Source organism: Ascaphus truei, chromosome 19 (genome assembly GCF_040206685.1).
Source record: "Ascaphus truei isolate aAscTru1 chromosome 19, aAscTru1.hap1, whole genome shotgun sequence".
In the NCBI taxonomy this organism is placed as follows: domain Eukaryota; kingdom Metazoa; phylum Chordata; class Amphibia; order Anura; family Ascaphidae; genus Ascaphus; species Ascaphus truei.
Genome location: NC_134501.1, coordinates 5,100,814 through 5,122,447, shown reverse-complemented (window position 1 = coordinate 5,122,447; position 21,634 = coordinate 5,100,814). Strand labels below are relative to the sequence as shown.

General features: G+C 49.7%; 1 protein-coding gene across 1 annotated transcript in view; it reads left to right on the top strand.

The window, feature by feature from the left end:
• Positions 1 to 12,451, top strand: part of CEP89 (centrosomal protein 89) — a 91,046-nt gene extending 78,595 nt beyond the window's left edge. Inside the window, exon 18 of the mRNA XM_075576353.1 lies at positions 12,328 to 12,451. Coding sequence (XP_075432468.1) covers positions 12,328 to 12,451 — 124 coding nt within the window. The remainder of the gene's footprint in view (positions 1 to 12,327) is intronic.
• Positions 12,452 to 21,634: the final 9,183 nt, after the last annotated feature.

Sequence of the window (21,634 nt, the reverse complement as noted above, 5' to 3'; positions counted from 1 at the left end):
CGCGATCTACCTTTAGATAACAAGCATTTTGTGTTTTTGTACGTGGCTACTATGTAGTGGGGCACTCGGGGTGCCAGAAGCCATAATGTAGCTACGTCCAAAGGGCACTCAGAGGGTAAGGCCCCAAACTGCACCTCGGCGTGTGCAGACCGCATGGGGTGGGCATAGCTGTCAATCACTGCGGGAGCTTCCGAAGTCACGCCCCACAATACCTTGCTGCTGTGGATGTAGCTGGCTTATTTCCCCTGTATCGCAGACATCTTGAAGAAGCTATTTGGGTTGAGGGTTTCACTGTGCTTATAAAAGCGCAACCTTTAGTGATCATGAAAGTGTGCATTTTTTACATCATTTATTCAGTAAATGTTCTTTTGTTTTTTTGCAAAACAATTGAATAAAGTCACAAGTGTTTCTGCTTCTAGCACACACAATTGTTCCCCTTATTTTTACATGATGATTAAAGTATTTGGAATCACGGTTGAAACAGTTTTTGCAATATCCTACATACTCCTCTTGTATCTAAAAGGGGTTATTTATTCAACTCGGATAGTGCCGATCAGGGCACTATCGCACAGAAACCCCCAGTGGGAGATTCTGTGCCATAGTGCCCTGATCAGCACCTTAATAATTAACCCCTTAAGTCAACAATTAAGCCCTTTCTAAAAGGCACCGACACCAAGTACATTTGGCACTTCGTCACTTGTCTTGGCAAGTAGTAAAGGGATTTTGATCGGACCGCGCTCATGCTTCCTAGAGATCTTGATGTGGATCAACTCCCCCTTCTTGCTGCTCCTGTGCGTGGAAGCACTCCCCCTCATCCACTGAAGTCCACTGAAGATAAACTCCACAGGTGGATCAACCCTAGAAGAAAAGAGCAGAGGGCGCACCAAGGGTGAAGATATAAATATAAAGTACAGCACAAATCAAAGCAAGTAGCAACTTGCATATAAGGTGTCTGTAGTCCAGTGAATTCTTTCAAAAAGAATATCCATGCTGCCCGCCTGTGAGTGTAGAGCTAGGAGACCATGCGGTACTCGAGGCGTTTGATTCCGCACTGGGATCAGCTGATGTCTCAGCGTTTGACCTGCCACTTCCAGGTTTGCGTGGTATAACGTAGCCCGTATGCTGCAGTCTAACGCGTCTCCTGGGCTCACGGCGTCTTCCTCAACACGGCCGGCAAAGTTACACGGGGCAGATTGCACATGACCCTTTCAATGCTCTACCACAACGCGTTTCACACACTCATGTTCTCCGTCTTGGTAAGTTTTCCATTTATTTTACTCTATAAACATTACATTTGATAAAACCGAATGTAGTTTCTCTTTTTGTCCCACTTGCACAGAAATTACTCTATTAGAAAATAAGTGTGCTTGCTTGAAGAACACTGCATATCATGTATTCAATTTACAGACAAAAAAGGTTTCATTAAGAATACTTGATTTTACTACTGTATTGTATGTCTTTATTTATATAGCGCCATAAATGTACATAGCGCTTCACAGTAGTAATACATATCATATAAATAACAAATAATATAAATAACAGATCATGGGAATAAGTGCTTCAGACATACTGTAAAAGTAACATTAAGGAAGGAGTCCCTGCTCCGAGGAGCTTACAATCTAATTGGTAGGTAAGGCGAACGTACAGAGACAGTAGGAGGGAATTCTAGTAAGTGCGTCTGCAGGGGGCCAAGCTTTATGTATCATGTGTCCATGATTATCCAGTGCTACTCATATGCTTCTTTAAGCAGATGTGTCTTAAGGTGAGTCTTAAAGGTGGATAGAGAGGGTGCTAGTCGGGTATTGAGGGGAAAGGCATTCCAGAGGTGTGGACAGAAAGTGAGAAAGGTTTAAGGTGGGAGAGAGCTTTAGATACAAAGGGGGTAGAAAGAAGACATCCTTGAGAAGAACGCAAGAGTCGGGATGGTGCATAGCGAGAAATTAGGGCTGAGATGTAAGGAGGGGCAGAAGAATGTAAAGCTTTAAAAGTGAGCAGGAGAATTGAGTGTGAGATACGTGATTTCATCGGAAGCCAGGATAGGGATTTCAGGAGGGGAGATGCGGAGACAGATTTAGGAAAGAGTAGAGTGATTCTGGCAGCAGCGTTTAGGATAGATTGTAGGGAGACAGATGAGAGGTAGGAAGGCCGGACAGCAGGAGGTTGCAGTAATAGAGATGTGAGAGAATGAAGGCCTGAGTCAGAGTTTTAGCAGTTGAGTAACAGAGGAAAGGGCGTATCTTTGTGATATTGCGGAGGAAAAAGCAACAAGTTTTAGAAACGTTTTGAATATGAGAGGAGAATGAGAGAGAGAGAGGAATCAAGTGTAACCCCTAGGCAACGTGCATGGGTGAATAATCGTATTTCCAATAGCAATGTGGAAGGAGGTAGTAGGGCCAGGTTTGGGAGGAAGTATAAGGAGCTCTGTTTTTGCCATGTTAAGTTTCAGTCGGCGGATGGCCATCCAGGATGATATTCCAGAGAGGCATTCAGAAACTTTGGTCTGTATAGCAGGTGTAAGGTCAGGGGTTGAAAGGTAAATTTGTGTGTCGTCAGTATAGAGATGATATTTAAACCCAAAAGATGTGATTAGGTCACCTAGAGAGAGTGTGTAAAGAGAAAAGAGAAGGGGTCCCAGGACAGAGCCCTGGGGTACCCCCACAGAGAGATCAATAGAGGAGGAGGAGGTGTTAGCAAAAGAGACACTGAAAGTACGATGGGAGAGGTAAGAGGAGATCCAGGATAAAGCTTTGTTCCGAATACCAAGAGTATGGAGAATGTGAAGGAGAAGAGGGTGGTCCACGGTGTCGAATGCTGCAGAGAGGTCGAGTAATATGAGCAGAGTGTAATGACCTCTGTCTTTGGCAGCGTGGAGGTCGTCAGTTATTTTAGTGAGGGCTGTTTCAGAAGAGTGAGCAGTGCGGAAGCCAGATTGTAGAGGGTCTAGGACAGAATAGGTGTTGAGAAAGTGTAGCAATCGAGAGAATACAAGACGTTCAAGGAGTTTGGAGGCAAAAGGCAGGAGGGAGACAGGTCGATAGTTAGAAGGACAGGTAGGGTCAAGCTTGCTGTTTTTGAGTAATGGTATAACGGTTGCATGCTTGAAGGATGATGGAAAGGTACCAGAGTAGAGGGAAGAGTTAAAGATCTGTGTGAGCATAGGGATTATAGAAGGAGCAAGAGGTTTTAGGAGATGGGAGGGAATGGGATCAAGAGGACAAGTGGTAGAGGGAGAAGAGGAGATCAGCAGTGACACATCCTCCTCCGAGATAGTGGAAAAAGAGTCAAGAAAGGCAGGAGGAGAGTTGGGAAGCATTGTGGGATGGGAGGAGGCAACAGATGGGATGTTCTGCCGTATGGACTCCACCTTTTCCTTTAAAAAAGTCAGCAAAGTCCGGAGGTGAGATGGAGGAAGAAGAGGAGGCAGCTGAGGGTGGTCTGAGTAGAGAGTCAAAGACAGAAAAGACACAGCGTGGGTTAGACTTATGTGTGTTGATTAGTGATGAAAAGCAGGTTTGTTTAGCCTGAGAGAGGGCAAAGATGAAACAGGATAGAATAAATTTGTAGTGAATGAAGTCTGCGAGCGTATGAGATTTCCTCCAGAGGCGTTCAGAGGAACGAGTGGAGGAACGCAGCATGCATGTGTGGGAGTTTAGCCAGGGTCTGGGGTTAGAAGGGCGAGGACGGCAGAGAGAAAGAGGGGCATGAAGATCAAGAGAGGAAGATAAGGCAGAGTTGTAGTTCCTGACCAGGTTGTCAGGAACTGACTGATGCAGAACTGAAAAACGAGGGCGAGATGGAGAGAAGCGAGAGAGAGAAAATTAGATGAGGTGATGGTCAGAGAGAGGAAAAGGGGAAATGGAGAAATCGGAGAGAGAGAAGTTTTTAGTCAAAACCAGGTCTAGGTAGTGTCCATCCTTGTGGGTGCTGGCTGCAGTCCACTGTTGAAGGCCAAAAGAAGAGGTTAGAGAAAGAAAGCGGGAAGCCCAAGGGAGAGAGGGGTCATCAATGTGGCAATTGAAGTCCCCAAGGAGAAGAACAGGGGAGTCTGAGGAGAGAAAGAAAGAGAGCCAGGATTCAAAGTGAGAGAGAAAGGCAGAAGGGGGATGAGTAGAGGAAGGTGGGCGATAGATGACCACCACATGGACCGGGAGAGGAGAGAAGATCTGGACTGTGAACCTCAAAGGAGGGAAAAGCAAGAGAGGGAGGAATAGGAACTGTTCGGTAGCGGCAGAGAGAGGAGAGCAGGAGCCCCACGCCTCCACCCCTGCCACCAGGGCGCGGAGTGTGGGAGAAGGAAAGGCCACCATAGGATAGGGCAGCTTCCAGAGCAGAGTCAGTCTGAGTGAGCCAGGTCTCAGTTATGGCAAATAGGAGCAGAGAGAGAAAGAAGTCATGCACAGAGAGGAACTTGTTAGAGGAGGAGCGAGCATTCCAAAGGGCACAGGAGAAAGGGAGAGAGGAGGGAGGGTGGCAGGGGATGGGTATGAGGTTGGAGGGGTTAACACCAGAAGGAGTAGAAGTTGCATGTGGAAGGCGAGGACGAGAGCATGTAGAAATAAGGCAGGGACCAGGATTGGGAGAGATATCCCCAGAAGCGAGGAGGAGAAGCATGGACAGAAAGAGAATGTGTGAGGATGATTTGTAGGGGTGTGTTTTAGTGCAGGAGGTATAGCTGTATGGTGACAGGGGGCGCAGGTAAGAGAGGAGTTCATGTGAACTGAGAAGTGGTGAAGTAAGGAGAGATGGCGAAATATGAATAGAGTTAGAGACATGATGAGGCTGGTGGAAGGAAGTGCATAATTTGAAAATAAGTGAGGTTACAGCAAATATAAAAAGTAAAGGCGGCATCACAGCAATAGTAATGTGTTGAGATGTGCAGTCTGGGATGATATCCTCCTTTCCAGCGTAGTTCAAATGCAGGAATCAGAAGCAGTAGATGGGGTCCACTTTTTCCACTTCTTTTTGAACTTCCTTTTTTAAACTTCCACACTACTTTAAAGATTTCTACTTAAAAGCATTTCTGCTTAGGAGCAAAGGCAACTCCTTCAGTCCCAATGAATTTAAACCTTGTTTTGGAGATATGGCATTTTGTTATGTATTACTCTAGTTGCTACTGGGTAAAATCCTCGTGGTCAGGGGCCATTACACATTCCAAAAAAATACATGTTTTTAAAATTGGATTCCAGGGACTTTTCAAATAACTTTGCAGTGCTTCAGTGATCTTAAGTTTGATTTTTAAACATCAGAGAACACCGGTGTAATTATTCTATCCTGTTTTATACTGACAAAAAGGCAATACTTTTAGAGTTTGTTCCTTCAGACTTTTTGGTATCAGAATACATCAAATATTTTAGACCAGTGTCTTGAAACAGGAAGCGGTTTCCCCGATCCCAGGCAGTTCGGTATCCTGAGCTTGTGTGGGCAGCACTCAGTTAACCCAGTGTGCCACGGCCCCTCCGGCACTCGCGATCATGCTCAGAGTGATTGCTCTGCCATGTGATGATGGAACGAAGGGGAGGGGCCACCCCCCTTCCAGCCACCATCACTTCAGATCGCGTCAGAGCAGGGCGCTATCTATCCTTAGACAATGAGCATGCTATATACAGGTTAGAGGGCGTTGAAGCAGTAGCCCATACGTGAATTGTGATCATCCCTAAACATAATATGAGTTTGGAATATTAGGAAGGGAGAAAGAGCTTTACTAGAACCAAAAAGGAAAGGAAGAGATTTGACCAGGGGGGCTGCGAGGTAGCTCCCCTCTCCGACCCCTCCCCGAACCCACATGGAACGTACAAATAATGACAGAGACCAGCTCTGGAGGTATAAAAGGCCGCGGCTATTTATTTTATAACAAACAACTGATGGGGTAAATGCCACCCCCTGCCAGAGTACTCCTTTAACAGGAGGGGGAGGAGCCGGTCCTTGAACCGCTGACCCCGTGCCCCCTTTACGGCCAGCCCCTGTGACATCTCCCAGTCTCGCAAGAACAAGCACCTACCCCTACAAAATCCGCCGCGACAAAGGCCAACTGGTAAACGACCCCTCCTCTTAGGAACTTCATTCCTTCCATTTCCTTAAACTATATAAAGACTTCATACTGTAACAGGACAAAGAGTCATCAATATTTATATACAGTATTCACATGTAAAACATGACAGGTAAACAATGGAATTGTTGACAATTGGCTACATATCGGCGTTATGGTTGCTCTGCACTATTCTCTAACAAGGGATGGGTGGTTGGGAAATGGCTGGTGGGCAGCAAACATGCCATGCTCCGGGACACCAACACCGGCTGTCGGCGGCACTGGGCAGGGCAGAGGATGTCGGTAGAGTCCGGGGAGGGGCTGAGGATCTAGGATGCATAGGGCCCGGTGGCTTTGAGGGAGGGAAGACACGTGGGGGGGGGCTGCGTGCTGCCACGGCACGGTGACATGTGACCGGCAGTTGCCCGGGCCCCGTGACTCACCTGGCCCGGGACGTCAACATCGGCTGTCCCCCCCCTGTCGTGGCACGGGGATTTGATGAGTTCAGCACCACTGCCTTAAAGAGCGGGTTAGTTCCGTCTCGCTGAGCAATGTATCGCGCTGCAGCAATCGTACCCATCAACCTCTGATTACAGGAATAGTGCCTGATCTGTTCTATCGCAGTTTAATCAATAACCGCCTAAGTCAATACTGGCCTTTTAGAAGGCTCTTAAGTACATTTGACACTTCAACTTGATAGCTAATGAGAAATAATGTTTGAATTCAAAAACTAAGAGCAGGAGGCGTAGAGGTGGAAATGCCATTTGAGAGACGCTAAAAGGACAAAGGTTTCCAAGTGAAATGGAACCTTTCACAGTGATACTGTACATGTTAATAACATGGTGAGTTCTGAACTGTGTTCAGAGCTTTCCAACAGGTTTATAATACTTTATAAATGAGTAAGCCTTTACATTGTGTATTACATGGCCAACTTGTAGTTTTCCATTAGGACTCAGTCTCTGAAACGGAGACTTGTGAGGTCTTCCAAGTTCACATGCAGACTACAAAAAAAACTTTCATGTTCAGCCACACTCCATTTGATATTACCATCAGTACTTGCAAAAAATCCCCACCTGTCAATACGGCTACCATGGCACATATTTATTTTACATTTATTGACTGGGTTCACAACATTGCAGTGGTATAAAAAAAAAAAGGTATACCCATTGGAAAAATAACCATTCACAATTACAAATATCATACAGTATGAATACATAGTGAATAAAGGGAGTAAATTGTAAAGCCTATTTGTATTCCCCCCCCCCTGTCATTTAACCCGATAACTTAAACAAATGAACAGATAACTGAAATAGACATTCACCATGTTCTAAATACAGTACTAACATCATACAATCAGAAGGAGGAATATTTCAGTGTCACCCTGCTGGGGTAAAACAATAAGTTAATAGTTCGCCTCTCGACGACACATTTTACAACACACCAGATCCGCTCAAGAATACTACATCTCCAGCGGGAGAGGTGCCACAACTTGAGGGTAGTGTAGACCAGTGTTTCTCAACTCCAGTCATCAAGAGCCCCCAACAGATCGGGTCTTAAGGATATTCCAGCTTCAGCACCGGTGGCTTTGACTGAGCCACCTACTGTATGCTGAAACTGGGATATCCTTCAAACCTGACCTGTTTTGGGGGGTGGAGGTGTCATGAGGACTGGAGTTGTGGACCAGAAGACCTTAAAATTGCTCAGAATGTTGTCAAATGTTCTGGGATAGTTGAGGAATCTCAGATAGAATGTATGAGAATAGTACAAAATTACACTTCCTGAATAGTAAAAAGAGCAGTAAAAAACTTTTGTATAACCAAGTTTATGGTTCGCATCAGCAGCTAGGTCTGAAAAGGATGATGCTTAAAGCATGAAAAACGCATATATAAACATGAAGAGGTTTAACTAAAACATGCAGTTACGAAGTGTTGGTTCCCATCTGAAAACAGTGGGGGTATTTAGAGTCTACAAGTAAAACGTATGTCTCTTAAGGAGACACTCGAGCTGAAGTTGGCTGGGTCAATAAGTTACAACAGAGGCCGCACCCTGGTCTAGCTGAACAAGATTAAGTCGCCATCTTTCTGCTTTTACAAAGAAGACTGGTAAAGTCTTGAGTAGTAGTTCGCGGTTCAGGAATTTGAGCTCTTCACTCGTTACGACAGAGAGTACCAGCATCTTGCAAAGATTACGGCTCATTGAAGGGCCCGGTCCTACAGGTCTAGACTTACTTTTGCTCCGTCTCGATAGAGGACACCATGTTCTCCAAATCCAGCTTTTTTATTTTATATCACAATCTTCCTAGTTGAACTGGGTAAGCATTGTGTTGGTGGGCGAGTGGATGATCCATCTAAATCTGATTGCAAGTGCTTTGCTCTGCAATTATTCCTTTCTGAGGAGCGTGTGAGGTTCTAAACATCAGTTGGGCCAGGATTTCTACAGCCAGCGGTTCTTCAAAGATTAAAGGATTGGGGTGTGTGTGTGTGTGTGTGTGTGTGTTATTTATAGCGCCCCTACTATGTACATACCGACGAGACCACGAGTATTCTAAAACTTGCCTTAAACTAGCCCGGTTACATTCTGGGTATGTGCTGGGTGTAACCTGGCTTGTTTAAGGCATTTCTGCATTGACTAATGACCCATAGGATTAACACAGAAGGGGTCCCTTTCAGTTTGAATGGGACTGCCAGGGACCCCCGCTGTTAATCTGATGGGCCATTAATCAATGTAGAAATGCTGGGTCTAGTTTAAGGCATGTATCCAGCGTGTACCTGGGTCTTTTTGGCGATTGCCACTGGTTTGTGTTAGAATAACCGTGGGCACTACAGTAGCAATTAATAACTTTATAGCAGTTATACGGGGGACCTAATAGGCCAAATAGAAATAAGCACTTTATACAAAAAAGTAGACATTAAGAACAGGAGTCCCTGCCCTGAAGAGCTTACAATCTAAGTTTACAAATCATAAGATTACTGGGAGTCATCTTTAAAATAATTGAATATAGTAAATACTCCCAATGCTCGGTAGATTGTAAATTCTTTATCATTTCGGTTTTATCTAAGTGGGTGCTTGACATATAAAGCCATTAGACCTGGTTTTTCTTTCCCCTCTTCGGAGCAGATGTAGACAGCAGCCATCTTGCCAAGTCCCATGGTACGATATATTAACCCAATGTGTTGCTGACCCTACCCGCAGCGAAAGGTTTAACATGCAGGTTGTTTTTTTATGTTTGCATGTCATGTTTTTGCTGCACTTTCAGCCTAAACCATGTCTCCACCTCAAATAAAATGAGTACAATCAATGTGATGTTAAAGCTGCATCCATTCTTACAGTCCTGTTTCTATATTTTTACCATTACGTACACACATTTATACAAACAAAAAACATTTTGTGTTTCCTCAACACGGTTGCAAGGATCAGTTACACGGTTGGTTCACATTCTGCTATGTCATGTTAAATGTTAATGGAATACTGTCAAGTGCGTGGTAACGTATTACAAGTTATTCCTGCTTTATCTAAGCCTGGCCTTCTAGTTATGATAACACGCATAAGATGTGTTTTGCATGTAACACCAACTGGTTTATATGTAACCCAGTAATTAGGTTGTCATGGTCTAAAAACAGCAACACATAATTCACTGAAATGTCTTCCAGGCTGTAATAAACCTAGCAAGGATTTCCTTTGTCTAACGCAGGGGTGGGACACTCCAGTCCAAGGGTCAGCTTTTCAGGATACTCCTGCTTCAGCACAGGTGGCTCATTCTTTGACTCAGCCACTGATTGAGCCACCTGTGCTGAAGCAGGGATATCCTTAATACCTGCCCCGTTGGTGGCCCTTGAGGACTGGAGTTGCCCACCCCTGGTCCAACGTATTTCTACATAATGCTTGAATACATACGTACATACGTACATACAGTACCATACATACAGTACCATACATACAGTACCATACATACATGCCTACCCCGTGCTATATAATCAGAAACCTAATGATAATCAAATGACAACCGTATAAAACAGTATTCTGTATGTTTACAAGTCCAGTAACTGCAATTGTTGCTTTGACACTTTTAATCTTCTATTGACTTCCTTCTATCAAAGATGTGCCAGATGACCACCAGAACCTTACTAGGACAGGCTTAGCATACTATTGTTTAAGCTCTTATTCACAATACAGCTTAAAGCCACAATATCCACCCTCCATAAGCCTATGAGTGTAACTCTGGGGAGAACTCCATTGTAACCTCCCAGACATTGAATATTTCAAATTCTTAACCCCCCCCCCCCCTTAGCCCCATCAGTGCCAGAGTGTTCTTCCACTCTTTGCTCACGGATCCCTTCAGTGTGAATCGTGGACAGTCCCTAGAAAATGAGGAAATGGCCGTTACGTACAACGATGCAATAGCGCGGTGCGCTCACGAAAACATGCTAGTTGCCACAAGTGCTCAGCAAAGGTGGTCCCGCAGCAAAGTGGATCTCCCCGACAGTCCAGAAGAATAAAGGGGTTGGCACTCAGGTGGTCTTATCTAAATAAAAGTACCACAAAGATTTATCGAAGGTTGATCGATGTTTTGTTTCTTGCGCGTCTTTCTCAAGATACTTTTTTAATACTTCATTACGTACAATGTACATCATAAGGGCATCTGGGGGACGGGGGCACTTTTCATGAGGTACAGTGTACGTCATTAAGGCACTAAAGGGGTTAATGTGGCATTAGATTTAATAAACCAAAAAACCGTTGGAAAGCGCATGGAGAGATCTCTTAAAGAAAGGCAAAATAAATAAATAAACCGCCTCTATATGTGCTGCCCAGAAACACAGAACCTACTCGCGTTTATACCACTCAGCTCTCCTGAGATACCAAGCCACAAAAACCAAGAAAAGCGCAGTTAGGAATTTCTCACAGAAATGCGACAATTGAAAATATTAGTAACTCGTTGCAGTTTGGAAAAAATAAATAAACTTTGGGGGGGAAAGACGGCACCACAATGTGAACTTATCTGCCCGAATACCCCTCCAGGAAGGAAGCAGGGCAAATGGGTCAATTAATTGGGGTTTCCTCTACCTGATTTCTGTTTTAGGCCAAGTCCACAGTGGCTGCTACGGTGCACGCGCCGCACAGGGCACAGCCCTCTAGGGGGCAGGCCCGAGTCGGCGCGATGGCCTTGGCCAAAAGACAAGATTTTTTTTATTTTGCCGCGGCGGCCGAGCATTGGCCACGTCGGTGGTTCAGCCAATGAGGGCTAACCAGCCGCGTGATGTCATGGCCGCACCCCCGTCGCGGCTGAAACGGGTGCACGTGCCGCCAGATGCGTCGGCGTGTGTGCAGCCGTAGCCTTAAGATGCAGTATTGGAAGAGATGTGTGCAGATTCATTATAATGGAGACTGTTTTACGGTTAAGTTATTTCTTGGCTTTATTCAGCCTGTTCCTTTATCCAGGCAAAACATACAAAAACAACAAATTAACAACCCCCTATCCCTGTGTAAGGGTAACTTACTTCCCCATACCCTATCTGCAGGACTGGAGGGATGTTCCCATTACTAGCCTATCACCCCAAAGTCTCAGGAGGTACCTTAAGCAGGTGGCCCTCCGTGTCCGTCTCTGGCAGGTTCCTGGATCCTCTGTGTCCAGGAAATATAGATGTCTTTGTGCTCAAGACAATGTCTGTGTGCAGTTTCTCTGCTCTCCTGTCAGCCCAAATGTGAGCAAAGGCATCTCTCTCCTGTGTCTCACATGAGGCTTTTTACAGAGCTCTAATTAGTCCAGGTGGAGACTAGTTAATCGAGTGGCTGCAATTAACTATCTCTCTGCTGGATTCTCAGAGCTCTGAGACTGCTTTATTTAAACAGGGATAAGTCCCTGTTACAAGCACGCTGCGATTCTCTTATCAAATGGTAAATCAATGCAGAAGCATGTCAATTAACATAGAGCTTTAAAAACATTTAACAAGGCTTTAAATGGTTTATGATCTGATGGCATAATTAGTTCCAAAGTTCCCCTCTGTGTGGGTTTAGCAGAACAGCCTGACTTTGTTAGGAGGCGATTGTGCTTGAGAACAATGTGACCTCAGTCTGTAACAAAAGCAGATACATTTCTGTAATCATCAACTGAAATGTGTTGGATGTTAAGAGACTGACAAGAACCACACTTGCTAATCACATTAACAGGTTTTTGTAAGATGGTTTACATAGTATCCTTTTTTTATTTTGTTATTCCTTTGCAGCAATTCGAAGTGCGTTTAATAATTACTGCTGTCTCCTTCTAATTACTGGTTAATAATTACCTGTGCTCTGTGGTTTGACAGTTTCTTCAACCCCTTCTTAAGTACTGTATGCCAGTTTGCCTCCTGGACTTTACCTGCACCGTGTGATAAGATTCCTGGAGACAGGAGTTACGGGATGAAGACGTGGTTTGTACGACACAGATAAACCAAGGAACTGAAACAGGTACGGTCACTGTTCATTATTCTTTCAGGATGTTTCAAAATGTAAATGTTGTTACCAATATTGTTAACTGTACCAAGTCAATGAAAAAAGGTAATATAATACAAATACTGTCGTTTGGAAGTGGCTTTCTGCAAAACTAAGATGGTCTATTGCAGGTGTGGCCAATGCCAGTCCCCAAGGGCCACCAACAGGTCAGGTTTTAAGGATATCCCTGCGTGAGCACAGGTGGCAAAGTCAAAGACTGAGCCATTGATTGAGCCACCTGTGCTGAAGCAGGGACTGATTGAGCTACTTGTGCTGAAGCAAGGACTGATTGAGCCACCTGTGCTGAAGCAGGGACATCCTTAACACCTGACCTGTTGGTGGCCCTTGAGTATTGGAGTTGGCCTCCCCGGGTGCAGTACATCTAGAGGCATATGTCATAGAATTTGTTATATAGAAGTTGGTACCTTGAAAATAATAAAATAATGCAATAGATTTGTTCAAAAAAAAGTTGGACATCTTTTTAGAAAGGAAAGGTATACAGGGATATACCAAATAAGTAAAAATGGGAAGGATGTTGATCCAGGGATTAATCCGATTGCCAATTCTTGTAGTCAGTAAGGAATTTATTTTCCCCCTTATGAGATATCTTTGGATGATATGACACTGGGGTTTTGTTTGCCTTCCTCTGGATCAATAAGTAAGTATAGATATAGGATAAAGTATCTGTTGTCTAAATTTAGCATAGGTTGTACTTGATGGACCTACGTCTTTTTTCAACCTCATCTACTATGTAACTATGTAATGTCAACACAATCCCGGAGAAAGTTTCTGGGTGAAAGCTTTGCCTCTACACGTCACTTAATCAGCAATGTAAACGTCTGTTAAACCAGACAGTGTGTAACAGTTCTCTTGAAAATTCCACTTGAGTTTTTGTAACTCATTAGGAAGTTACAAAGTTGCAGCTTTCCTCTTTATAAAATATCTGAAAAGAGCAATGTTATTGTTTTTGGTGGTTGAATGGACTCGTAACTACGTATTTCTTCATGCGCAGTGAGAGGAGTGCGAGGATTCTATGGGGCCAGGAAGTACAACTACTTTTTATTTTAGCACCCCAAAGCCACTCATTATTTACCATCTTACAATTCCACTTGGGTTTTTAAAAGAGAATGGGATTTATTTCTGGAAACCTCACCCCTTCCTATTTTTACAGCTTAAATATTTCCAAAATACGTTCAAATAATCATTTTTTTTTTTTCCCACACATCGGCACGTTTTGTAAGCCACGTGGACCACTGTTGATGTGTTACAGTTGTTGGTGCTTCCACTCAGGGCCGCTTTATACATTAGGCCGACTAGGCACAGTGCCTGGGGTCTACAAGCCTTTTAGGGCCTACAATATTTCACTTGAAAATATACCTAAACAAAAAAAAAATCATTAAATAAGAGAAAACAGCACATTTTAATTTAAAATGCCTTCGAAATCTCGAAACAAAAGTATCGATGCCAAATATCGCTAGTATCGAAAGAAACAAGCAAACGATGAAATTAGCGTAAAAATATCGGACACACAGGCCTCTATAAATAAGTGCCTAGGGCATACGAAGGTCTTAAAACGGCCCTGCTTCCACTGTATTCAAACGTGCATGTAGAAATGATAAATATTCTGGGGTTAATAAGCCTCTTCCTTATAACAGAAGCTTAGAGCCGCAAACCTCCCAGAAACTTAGGAGTTTCTCATATAATGTCGGTATCCTTCCCGTGCGCATTTCCTGCTATTTTAAACATTATTATTATTATTATTTAAATCATCATTTTCTTACACTCTCTAGCTTCTGGTGTTACCAACGTAACCTGTGAACCGCACTGGGCTCTGAGGAGAGCTCCATTTTAAATGCAGCAATACGGGTAACTTTAAAAAGTTACCCCATATTGCTGCTGTGACCTTCCAGACGTTTGATATTTTCAAACCAAAAAGAAACGAGCCCAAATCACACGTGAAGTTAAAAATGTGTGTGGTGCACCGTTGTGATAAAAGTGTGAAAAGGATAACCGTACAGGATAGTGCAGCTTCCGAAACAAACGTCTTTCCAGGTGTCTTTGGGTACGCGCAGGAATAAATAACGGGGCGCAAATATCCTCAGGTAAAAAATGGAAGGAGAGGAGTGGAGACTGTGGGTCCCAGGATGGTTCCTGCGTCGCGTCCAGACCCAGAGTGGTCACAGCGCCTGTTTTTACTCGCTGTGTGTAAGTGTGTTTTCACTTTCACCATTATATAGTATCCTCTCTCGCACTATATTTCTCTCTCTTGGTTTATTTGAGGGAGATCTGGCCCATTTACCGGCTGTTGGTGGACATGTTGCTGTTTGGTTGCAGAGGGTCTTCCCCCAAATTACCTGATTAATTTGGATAAAATGTTAGTGGGAATATCCCCATATTTCCTCATATTTTATTCATATCCAATCTTGTACCATACAATATTGCACTATTTTCCCCTCTTTTTACCTGAGGATATTTCATATTTTCACACACACATCTCCTGACCTGTGATCTCTTGGCATCAGATTAAAAAAAAAAATAAAAAAAAACAATGTTGGAAAATACAAGAAATGTGAAAAAAAAAAAAAAAGTACAAAATGGCAACATTGTGCATTACTGCTTTAAGTAGAATAGAAAAGATATCACCGTTCACAAGGAATAAGCTAGACTTTAGTATTCTGACTAATGACAGGGATGTTTGGCGTGATGTACTTTGTTTTAACTCTTGCTGGTGCAGTAGTGTGGGCTAAAAACATTGTTTTATAATATAGCAGTGACGGATTGAAATGCCCAGTGATTCGCTCCTCCAGTAAGGTAAATAAACCACTCAGATTAACAAGGAACTGCAGACAATCGAGACTCGCGACTAATCAAACCACAAAGTACACGTGAAAATCTGCACCGTGAGACTAAGAAATCACACACCTAATAGTCCAGGACAGACATTAACGTAAATATACATTATTTAGTTTAAATGATTACATTTAAGTTACCAAAAATGTATTTGCAGCAACATAATAAATGATTAGTTGGTATAGAATAATTGATTTTTCTTCATTACTTCCTGATAAAACACTTGCAATCGCACTTCCATTGAAAAAGGTTATCTGGGCTCATTGTCATAAATGGATCTGTGAAATCGAATCGGCACTAAAGCTACGAGACAAAAAAAATAGCTGAAGTCCTGCAGAATATGGAATACTAGCTGAGAGCCCCGGCGTTGCCCGGGATGTTTGTGGTGTGGGTGTGGCATTTGGGTGGGGAGTGGTCCACACGGCCCATGTGCGGTGGTAGTGCTGCTGTGGCTGTACTGATGGTGATTGTATCAGTGTGCTGATTTGGGAGGGTTTGGTGCTGATGTGGGGGTGCGGATGTGGGTGTGCCGATGGGGGAGGTGCAAAGGTGGCGATGTGTGGGTGCTGATGGTGTTTGGGAATGGCGGGGAGCCGAGAATGCCAGTGTGCTGGGGGAGCATGGTATACCGGTGTGCTGATGTGGTGGTGCTGGGGATAGTGTGTGTGTGTATACATGTTTGTGTGTATACATTGTATGTGTGTGTGTGTGTGTATACATGTGTGTGTGTGTGTGTGTACGTGTGTGTGTATACATGTGTGTGTGTATACATGTGTGTGTGTGTATACATGTGTGTGTGTGTATACATGTGTGTGTGTGTGTATACATGTGTGTGTGTGTGTATACATGTGTGTGTATGTATACATGTGTGTATGTATACATTGTGTGTATACACATGTGTGTGTGTGTATACACGTGTGTGTATACACGTGTGTGTCTATACGTGTGTGTGTATACATGTGTGTGTATACATTGTGTGTGTGTGTGAGTGTATGTCTCCATGTGTGTGTGTACATGTGTGTGAGTATAGGTGTACATGTGTGTACGTGTGTACGTGTACATGTGTGTGTGTGTACGTGTACATGTGCGTGTGTGTACGTGTGTGTGTGTGTGTCTACGTGTGTGTCTACGTGTGTGTGTGTGTGTGTGTGTGTGTGTGTGTGTCTACGTGTGTGTGTGTGTGTCTACGTGTGTGTTTGTGTATATGTGTGTGTGTGTGTGTGTGTGTATACGTGTGTGTGTGTGTGTGTGTATACGTGTGTGTGTGTCTACGTGTGTGTGTGTGTGTGTCCCTGTGTGTCCTTTGGCCCGTCACGCCGCCTCAGGCCAATGAGAGGTGTGCGGGGGCGGGCCAAGGGACCAATGAGGTGGGAAGGGGGGGGGGGAGGTGAGGAGGGGGGAAGGGGGGGAGGAGGGGGGGGGGGGAAGGGGGGGAGGAGGGGGGGGGGGAAGGGGGGGAGGAGGGGGGAGGGGAAGGGGGGGAGGGGAAGGGGGGAGGGGGGGTGGAGGTGGTGGGAAGGGGGGGTGGAGGTGGTGGGAAGGTGGTGGGGGGGGAGGTGGTGGGGAGGAGGGGAGAAGGGGGGGGAGGTGGTGGGGAGGAGGGGAGAAGGGGGGGAGGTGGTGGGGAGGAGGGGGGAAGTGGTTGGGAGGAGGTGGGGAGGAGGGGGGAAGGGGGGTAGGTGGTGGGGAGGAGGGGGGGGAGGTGGTGGGAAGGGGGGAGGAGGGGGGAGGTGGTGGGGGGAAGGGGGGGAGAGGTGGTGGGAAGGGGGGAGGAGGAGGGAGGTGGTGGGGAGGAGGGGGGGAGAGGTGGTGGGAAGGGGGGAGAGGTGGTGGGAAGGGGGGAGGAGGAGGGAGGTGGTGGGGAGGAGGGGGGGAGGGGGGAAGGGGGGGGAGGAGGGAGGGAGGTGGTGGGGAGGAGGGGGGAAGGGGGGGGAGGAGGGGGGAGGTGGTGGGAAGGGGGGGGAGGTGGTGGGAAGGGGGGGGAAGGTGGTGGGAAGGGGGGGAGGTGGTGGGAGCAGGTGGTGGGAAGGGGGGGCAGGTGGTGCGAAGGGGGGGAGGGTGGAGGGGAGGGGGAGGTGAAGGGGGGGGTGGAGGAGAGGTGAAGGGGGGGTGAAGGGGAGGTGAAGGGAGGTGAAGGCCACTCACTCACCCGTCCGGCCGCTCACTCACCCGTCCGGCCGCTCCCTCAGCCGTCCGGCCGCTCCCTCAGCCGTCCGGCAGCTCGCACGTGGATCTGAGGCAGGAGGCAGCTTGTTGTGGCCGCTCCCCCGCTGTGTCCCGGGCCGGGGGGGGGAGGGGAGATGAAGGGGGTGAGGGGTGGGGGAGGGGAAGGGGGGGGAAGGGGAAGGGGGGGGAAGGGGAAGGGGGGGGAAAGGGAGGGGGAGGGGAAGGGGGGGAGGGGAAGGGGGGGAAGGGGGGGGAGGGGAAGGGGGGGAGGTGGAGGGGAAAGGTGGTGGGAGGGGGGAGGTGGTGGGAAGGGGGGGTGGAGGTGGTGGGAAGGGGGTGGGGAGGTGGTGGGAAGGAGGGGGGAAGGGGGGGGGAAGAGGGGGGAGGTGGGAGAAGGGGGGGGAGGTGGTGGGGAGGTGGTGGGAGGGGGGAGGTGGTGGGGAGGAGGGGGGGAGGAGGGGGGAGGTGGTGGGGAGGAGGGGGGAGGGGGTGGGGGGGAGGAGGGGGGGAGGAGGGGGGAGGTGGTGGGGAGGAGGGGGGAGGGGGTGGGGGGGAGGAGGGGGGAGGGGGTGGGGGGGAGGAGGGGGGAGGGGGGGAGGTGGTGGGGAGGCGGGGGGAAGGGGGGGGGGAAGGGGAGGGGGGGGGAAGAGGGGGGAGGTGGTGGGGAGGAGGGGGGAGGTGGTGGGGGGGAGGAGGGGGGAGGGGGGGAGGTGGTGGGGAGGAGGGGGAGGGGGGAGGTGGTGGTGGGGAGGAGGGGGGAGGTGGTGGGAAGGGGGAGGAGGGGGGAGGTGGTGGGAAGGGGGAGGTGGTGGTGGGAAGGGGGGGAAGGGGGGGGGAAGAGGGGGGGAGGTGGTGGGAAGGGGGGGAGGTGGTGGGAAGGGGGGCAGGTGTTGCGAAGGGGGGGAGGTGAAGGGGGTGGGGGTGGAGGGGAGGGGGGGGGTGGGGGTGGAGTGGGGGGTGGAGGGGAGGGTTAGGGTGGAGGTGAGGTGGAGGGGGGGTGAAGGAGGGGGTGGAGGGGAGGTGAAGGGGGGTGAGGGGAGGTGGGGAGGAGGGGGGAAGGGGGGTAGGTGGTGGGGAGGAGGGGGGGGGAGGTGGTGGGAAGGGGGGAGGAGGGGGGAGGTGGTGGGGGGAAGGGGGGGAGAGGTGGTGGGAAGGGGGGAGGAGGAGGGAGGTGGTGGGGAGGAGGGGGGGAGAGGTGGTGGGAAGGGGGGAGAGGTGGTGGGAAGGGGGGAGGAGGAGGGAGGTGGTGGGAGGAGGGGGGGAGGGGGGAAGGGGGGGGAGGAGGGAGGGAGGTGGTGGGGAGGAGGGGGGAAGGGGGGGAGGAGGGGGGAGGTGGTGGGAAGGGGGGGGAGGTGGTGGGAAGGGGGGGGAAGGGGGGGGAAGGTGGTGGGAAGGGGGGGAGGTGGGTGGAGCAGGTGGTGGGAAGGGGGGCAGGGTGGTGCGAAGGGGGGGAGGGTGGAGGGGAGGGGGAGGTGAAGGGGGGGGTGGAGGAGAGGTGAAGGGGGGTGAAGGGGAGGTGAAGGGAGGTGAAGGCCACTCACTCACCCGTCCGGCCGCTCACTCACCCGTCCGGCCGCTCCCTCAGCCGTCCGGCCGCTCCCTCAGCCGTCCGGCAGCTCGCACGTGGATCTGAGGCAGGAGGCAGCTTGTTGTGGCCGCTCCCCCGCTGTGTCCCGGGCCGGGGGGGGGAGGGAGATGAAGGGGGTGAGGGGTGGGGGAGGGGAAGGGGAAGGGGGGGGAAGGGGGGGGAAGGGGAAGGGGGGGAAGGGGAAGGGGGGGAAGGAGGGGGAGGGGAAGGGGGGAGGGGAAGGGGGGGAAGGGGGGGGAGGGGAAGGGGGGGAGGTGGAGGGGGAAGGTGGTGGGAGGGGGGAGGTGGTGGGAAGGGGGTGGGGAGGTGGTGGGAAGGAGGGGGGAAGGGGGGGGGAAGAGGGGGGAGGTGGGAGAAGGGGGGGGAGGTGGTGGGGAGGTGGTGGGAGGGGGAGGTGGTGGGGAGGAGGGGGGAGGGGGGGGGGAGGTGGTGGGGAGGAGGGGGGGAGGGGGGGGGAGGTGGTGGGGAGGAGGGGGGAGGGGTGGGGGGAGGAGGGGGGGAGGAGGGGGGGAGGTGGTGGGAGGAGGGGGGAGGGGGTGGGGGGGAGGAGGGGGGAGGGGGGGAGGTGGTGGGGGAGGCGGGGGGAAGGGGGGGGGGGGAAGGGGGAGGGGGGGGGAAGGGGGGGGGAAGAGGGGGGAGGTGGTGGGAGGAGGGGGGAGGTGGTGGGGGGGAGGAGGGGGGAGGGGGGGAGGTGGTGGGGAGGAGGGGGAGGGGGGAGGTGGTGGGAAGGGGGAGGAGGGGGGAGGTGGTGGGAAGGGGGTGTGGTGGTGGGAAGGGGGGGGGAAGAGGGGGGGAGGTGGTGGGAAGGGGGGGAGGTGGTGGGAAGGGGGGCAGGTGTTGCGAAGGGGGGGAGGTGAAGGGGGTGGGGGGTGGAGGGGAGGGGGGGGGGGGGGTGGGGGTGGAGTGGGGGGTGGAGGGGAGGGTTAGGGTGGAGGTGAGGTGGAGGGGGGGGTGAAGGAGGGGGGTGGAGGGGAGGTGAAGGGGGTGAGGGGAGGTGAGGAGTGGGTGAGGGGAGGTGAAGGCCGCCCACTCACCCGTCCGGCCGCTCCCTCAGCCGTCCGGCCGCTCACTCACCCGTCCGGCCGCTCACTCACCCGTCCGGCAGCTCGCACGTGGATCTGAGGCGGGAGGCAGCTTGTTGTGGCCGCTTCCCCGCTGTGTCCCGGGCGCTCGCTCCCCGCTGTGTCCCGGGCGCTCGCTCATCCGCTGACTGTAGCGGCGCCGGGGGGGGGAGGTGAAGGTGAAGGGGGATGAGGGGGAGGTGAAGGGGGGTGAGGGGAGGTGAAGGCCGCTCCCTTAGCCGTCCGGCCGCTCCCTCAGCCGTCCGGCAGCTCGCACGTGGATCTGAGGCGGAAGGCCTGTGTCCCGGGCGCTCGCTCCCCCGCTGACTGTAGCGGCGCCGGGGGGGGGAGGGGAGGTGAAGGGGAAGGTGAAGGGTGGGTGAGGGGAGGTGAAGGGGGGTGAGGGGAGGTGAAGGCAGCTCACTCACCCGTCCGGAAGCTCCCACGTGGATCTGAGGCGGGAGGCAGCGTGTTGTGGCCGCTCCCCCGCTGTGTCCCGGGCACTCGCTCCCCCGCTGACTGTAGGGGGGGGGGGGGGCTGAAAGCGCGGGTGACACGGGGAGAGGAATAGGTGCTAATGTACACCCCCCCTACTGTGTGTGTGTGTCCCTGTGTGTGTGTGTCCCTGTGTGTGTGTGTGTGTGTGTGTGTGTCCTGTGTGTGTGTGTGTGTGTCCCTGTGTGTGTGTGTCCCTGTGTGTGTGTGTGTCCCTGTGTGTGTGTGTGTCCCTGTGTGTCCTTTGGCCCGTCACTCCACCTCAGGCCAATGAGAGGTGTGCGGGGGCGGGCAAGGGACCAATCAGATTTCCCCTAGGGACACCGGACATCCAGGCAGGCAGCAGGCAGGCAGGCAGGCAGGCATACAGTGCTTTCACTAATATAGTATAAAGAAGAAGATAATAAATAATGATGAGCCATTCTATAAATCTTGTTGACCTTTTGCACGTCACTTGTGACTCAGCCTGCCTCTGATACGGTCTGCATTTAAAGGATCTTTATATGGACTGAAATCCACGCATCGGTTCCCCATACAACGATGGCGCCTGTAGCGTGGGAGTGGGAAAGAGAAGGCGACCCTTTGCCTTCTGTTGTAATTTACCTGTCGCGCTTGTTCCACGGTCTGTACTTTATGTAACCTTGTATTGTAACTCTGCAAAGTGCTGCGTAACCGATAACGCTGTATAAATAAAATTATACATGCATAGGATGTTGGTAAAAGTTATCAATGCTCCATTTCCTACGCAAATAATTATTCTGTGGGATATTATTAAATAAAACAAAGCATTGACAAATCGTACTCGTTAACCCCTTGAGGGCCGTATGACGTAAGTTGTATCTCCCATAGGATGTACCTTGCGCACTATGGCTTTTTGCTAGTTTTCAAGGGAAGATCGCGATCTGAGCAGAAGAGGACGACTATTCTTCCATTAATGTCACTCCTGTGATCTAGTGATCACTCGGGAACAGTCACATGATA